This window comes from Neodiprion pinetum, chromosome 6, assembly GCF_021155775.2.
Source record: "Neodiprion pinetum isolate iyNeoPine1 chromosome 6, iyNeoPine1.2, whole genome shotgun sequence".
NCBI lineage: Eukaryota > Metazoa > Arthropoda > Insecta > Hymenoptera > Diprionidae > Neodiprion > Neodiprion pinetum.
Window position 1 is genome coordinate 15,621,785 of NC_060237.1, and position 5,502 is coordinate 15,627,286.

General features: G+C 40.6%; 1 protein-coding gene across 1 annotated transcript; it reads right to left on the reverse strand.

Annotated features, from left to right (window-relative positions):
* Positions 1-794: 794 nt before the first annotated feature.
* LOC138191186 (uncharacterized) lies at positions 795-2,716 on the reverse strand. The gene is made up of 2 exons (XM_069137382.1): positions 2,211-2,716; positions 795-870 (listed from the first exon to the last, which is right to left on the reverse strand). Exons 1-2 carry the CDS (start codon positions 2,714-2,716, stop codon positions 795-797), a joined length of 582 nt encoding a protein of 193 aa, XP_068993483.1.
* Positions 2,717-5,502: the final 2,786 nt, after the last annotated feature.

Sequence of the window (5,502 nt, forward strand, 5' to 3'; positions counted from 1 at the left end):
TATTTGGAAAAACACCTTAGTAAACAAATAACTCAAGTTTATAAGGATCTTATTAAACAAAAATGTACCCTGGAAGAACAAGTTTTACGCAGCACCCTTACACTTGCAATTCACACACCAGATGAATTCGCATACAACGTCATGAAGGGACCAGGTTACATGGCTATACGAGTACGAGAAGTTGTGCAACTAATCAAATGTGTACCTGTGACAGTAACCGTCAGGAAATCAGAGACATGTCATCAAGAAATTCCGGTAACGTTTCAAAATCAATCGCTCTTCTTAACACCAAAATCACGAATTATAGTGAGACAATCAAGTGAACGAGAATGCAGCGAATTGCAACCAAGTACATTCAATATCGATAGAACATGGATTACATTTTCACCGCTACCCAAGGTTATCATAGAAGCACTGAAGAAACTGACACCGATGACCAGATTATCTTGGCAGTATATCAAACCGCCACCTTTCTCTGTCAGTGGAATCTACACGGAAGAGGACTTGGCAAGTTACCGCGACAGAGTAATGTTCCCGATCGAGAAGCCAACCGTTCTGAACGCAGTTGCAAGGGGTGCAACTGGACATTCCGTATCTGATACAAAAATCTCTTTATTCGGCCTACTAGACAAAAATTCTTTGAACAAAATCGCAGAATCTACATCCCGAAAAATTTGGAACTGGTTCATGATGTTGGGTACCGCTAGTTCTGAAGAAATAGGAGTTTATTTCATACTTCAATGAATAAAAACTATAATCAATGTCGGAATCCATGGATATACCCTGGACACCATTTATTTCTGGAGCATACATTTGCTGGGGGCGCTACTCAGTTCATTAACGACCCTGCTAACGCATTTGGGAAAACATCTACAAAGGAACAAGACATGGAAAACCCACCGGTCGTACCTCATTCGCAAGCAATAAAACTTGTTCCCACCAGTGTGCTTGAAGATCATCTACGTGAACGTCAAATGTTGAACACACGTTTAACATTTGAAACGGAGGGGGGAGGTGTCACATCCTCGATGTCCTCTGCACCTACCCACTAGTTTTATTTTTGATTACTTTTCAATTTATCATTGAATACATTTATATTTTCTATTTTTTATTTTGCGTCTCCGTATGCATTGCATGCATACGGCTCTCTTAATTACTTTTTTTACTACTTCAGGAAATGAACACCCTAAGCTATATAATAGCTTATATACATAATTCTTGGAGACAATCCTCACCCAAACAGACTCGTATATACAAACTCCCTAAGAGGGACCAAATGACCTGAACACGTGCAACGGATAGATCCGTATGGGTCTATCTCAAGTGTCTGTTTGGGCAGTATTGGCCCGAACATAAAATAAGCATATCTTTATTATGTACAAAACAGCACGGAAATTCCTACCCGTACGTGTGGAAAAGGCGGGATAGTTCATGATAAATTCTCATGCTACACCGTACCCGAAGGGCGGGGGTAATCTCGACAAATGAAAAGACTCAAAATTTGATCAGGACGTCCTGATTGGTCCAACATCCCTTAAGGATACTGGTAACCAATCAGAAAGTAGTTTAGACAAAACCACGCGAATCTTTCAAAAAAAGAACAGTCAGAGAGAGAGAGAGTTAGCCATCAGTAGTCGTCAGAGGGTCGTCATTCAGTCTTTAACAAGAAATCTTTCTCACTGTATCTATTACCTAAGAATCCAATCACATCAAGCGCTAAGTGAATTCCGTGTTATTTTACTTGAATATAAACTTTTTTCTACCATTACATGTATAACTAATACCATTTCAACCATCTTCATAAACCTAAATTGAATAAACGAATAGGTGTGTTTTAAAACTTACATCATGAGTAAACCAATCAATTACCTTTAATGCATTCATTCAATTAATCCATCTGGTATAATTTTTTATCCTTTCTTTTGAAACCCCACAAGTGAAGTTACACAGTTTACAAGCTAATAAAAGCTAAATAATCAGTCAATTAATACCGTATCCAGTCCTCACCGAGCACGCAGAGCCGCCCCACAGAGCCCGAATCAACAGTTAACAACAAAAGGCAAGTAACCATTTTTATATCAAAGCCAGTTCAATTAAGAGGGCAAACGGTGTCAAAATTCCAATAATTTATATCCGGGAAAATTAATCTTAACCAAGCGTTATACTTATGGAATGGTTTGGTCATCAGCCAACCCAGCCCATAACAGTACCTTCTTCTTCCGGCGGTTGTGAGCCACTGCAACTTTCTTCTGTACGGAGTGATGTGCTGATCCCTTCTTACACCATATATGTAACGTATTCCCGTGTTGATTAGTCTCTGTAGTTTGGTGTCGAGTTCTTGTGTCAGGTAACAGTATGTTAGAGAACAGTAGTCCACAATTGGGAACAATAGGGATTGTATCAGATTTTTCCGCAACTGGAAGTTAGTGCTCTTTCTGAGGAAATAGAGCGGGTACATTAGAGAGTGTGCACGTTTGCAGAGTTGCAATATGTGATCCTTACAGTTGAGCTTGGACCCAAGTATCACCCATAGGCTGCGAACAGAGAACTCATAGTCGACCCGGGCTCCCCCTACGTAAAAGTAAGTGTTAGCTGCTGTTGGTAGAGAGTTAATATAGTAGGGTGAGCCTAGGACGATTGCCTTTGTTTTTGAAACATTTAGTTTTAGTTTGTTCTGAGCAGCCCAGCCCATTATCCTTTCGGCGTTAGCACTCATCTTAACGGATAAAGAATCAAGCTCCTCAAGGTGGCATTTGCTGTATATTTGCAGGTCATCCGCGTATATCAAGCGAGAGATGTCGGAGTCGAGACAAAAACTGATGTCATTTATGTACAGTGAGAATAGTAAGGGACCAAGTACTGATTCTTATGGGACTCCGATATTCAAACTACGAAAGGTGGAGAGTTCGTTGTTATCTACCGCCTGCTCTCTTCCTGAAAGATAGAAGGCGATCCAGCGGTTGACCTGCTTGGAGAAGCAGAACGAAGAAAGCTTTCTCAGGAGCCTGGACGTGACACACCGTATCAAACGCCTTGCTCAAGTCAAAAAGGAGTAGAAGTGTTACCTTCTTATTGTTAATGCCAAGCCTGACATCATCAGTCAGCTTGATCAAGCCCGACTGTGTGCTGTGACCAGTGCGAAACCCAGTTTGCATGTCATCGAGAAATAGTCTCGACTCAAGGTACTCCGTGAGTTGCTTATGCACCAGCCACTCCAGCGCCTTGGGCAGAAAGCAGAGAAGGGAGATTAGACGATATTCGGTAATCGCTGTTGGTGAAGTGGTCTTGTTCAGCGCGCGGACTCAAGATCTCTTCCAGGCCGATGGGAAGCGTGATTTGCTCAGTGAAAGGTTAAAGATTGTACATAATAATGGTGCAAGCACTGGTAGAGCCTTAGATATTACCACTTGCGGGATACCATCACTTCCTCTGGCATTGAAATGACAGACCCGCAGAGCCGTGGACAGTATTACCTTGGAGGTGTGCTGTGATGAAGATGAGTTAAGTGTGTGTGATTTTGGTGGTGCAGGTGGTATGATATCAATCATCTTCAGGTTGCCGTTGTCGTCTGTGCTGGCGGTGTTGGTTGTGATGATGGCGGTAGGCGCTCTAAAAAAGCGCTCAGCTCCTCGTCGCTAGTGATAGTGACCACCTTGTCACTTGGACCGTCGGATGAGAATCCTCCCGTCTCTCACTTACGCGTGCAACCCCCGTCTCTTTCTGGCCGCCATACTGGCTCTGACTCTCAGCTTGTGGACATCTGGAGGAAGCAGCTCGTTGATGTTGATGAGCCCTTAGTGTTCCGGTGCTAAAGCTCTTGCTTCCTCCAAGAGAGTTTTGTCCAGGTCGCCGTTTGCAGCTTACGCCTCCTGGCCTTGGCTGCTATGGTGGATCGGACGAGGGCGTGCGAAGAAAGAGTGATAGCAAGAGGTGGTAGTCTGCTGTCACTGGTCGTGGTGGTTGAGACCGCATTTAACCTTCCCATCATCCTGACAGATGAGATATTCCTCCTGAGGATCGTTGGGTCAAGAGCCAGTAATGTGGTGTAGGTCAGTAGAGGAAGCGAGGTGGTGCTCAGGATTGAAGTTCTCAGGCTTACCTTTGTAACCCGGCGCTATTTTCTTGGTCTCTGCTGTGTATGTCTTAGCGTCAGCTTCAGCCATCTCTTTGTTTGGAGTCTACTGTTTTTCTTCCAATCATGGACCAGTCAGTAAACCGGAAGAGAGAGAGAGATAGATATAGATAGATGCTTTATTATGCCCTAGAAAACTTTGGGGCAAAATTGTAATTTTATAAAATAAATTTATAAATAGCATGAAAAATAATACCAATAATGCTGCAATGCGCTGTATGATAATAATATTATGTGATAGTAAAAGAAATAGATCAGTCGTAGAAACAGTGGTTGATTAGTGTAGTTTACAATAAAGGAAACTAATGAAACAAAATTAATGAAACAAAAAGAGGATAAAGATGAAGATGTAAGGTATGTGTGTATATATATATGTATGTATACATAAATATCGATAGAGACTTATTACTTGAGTGAAAACTGATCTAATTTAATCTGAAGTATATCTAAAACACTGTAGGTAGATTCCTCGGACGATAGTGAATGATTATATAATCGCTCTTTAAACTCAATAACAAAGGGTGAAGAAGTTATATTCGAGAGGAAGTGAATGCCATAGATACACGGCTGTGAGATGAAAGAAATCGCAATAAATATTGGTCCTATAGAGAGAAACATGGAAAGTATGAGCTGTTCCAAGACGTGATGAGTGGCGCGTAGTGTCATCTCGTGAAATGGAGGGAGGAGGGAGGGAGGGTGGGAGGAAGGGAGGGAGGGGGGAGGGAGGGAGAAAAGCATTTATTAAAAATGTCCTGGAGCAATGTGCCCCCTAAGGACAACACAAATGCGCTGAACATGTACAGCTCACTATGAAAAAAAAAAAAAAAATAAAAAAAAAAAAAAAAATAGGGACCGTGCTTCTAGACTTTTACGCCAACTAGTGGCAAGTATCCAAAGCAGTTGGGATCATGTATTTAACGTAAACATACGTGATTAACTTTTTAATAATTGTAAACAAAATATATTAAATTTTTTTTATTAATGTCAGCTTCGAGAAAAAATTGTTGTATTTTCGGATGTAATAATACATCACGTCAAGATCGTGGATTCGGTGTGGAAGTGAAATTTTATAAATTTCCAGAGAGCGTGTTAGTAGCCTCATGGAAAATAGTAAAACGTAAACAGTGGTTGAATGCAGTGAAAAATTACGTGTAAGTATAATATTAATTAAAATTTTAAAAAATGAACTGTAACATTCAGTAAAATTATTACATTTAAATGCGACGTATATGAAAATCGATCATTTTGTTGATGAAATTTCAAATATTTGTGACATTTATATTATAATTATGACTTACCTTTTTATTCTTTTCTTTGATTTCAGAGAAAATCCAAAAGACTGGGTACCAAATAAATATACGAGAATTTGT

What these genes read in the sequence shown, in the direction of transcription:
- LOC138191186 (XM_069137382.1), bottom strand. Translation starts at nt 2,716, where the DNA reads ATGAGTGCTAACGCCGAAAGGATAATGGGCTGGGCTGCTCAGAACAAA. An exon ending in ACAACCGCCGGAAGAAGAAG is followed by an intron (nt 871 to 2,210) that starts GTACTGTTATGG and finishes GTTCCTTTGTAG; the next exon opens with ATGTTTTCCCAAATGCGTTA.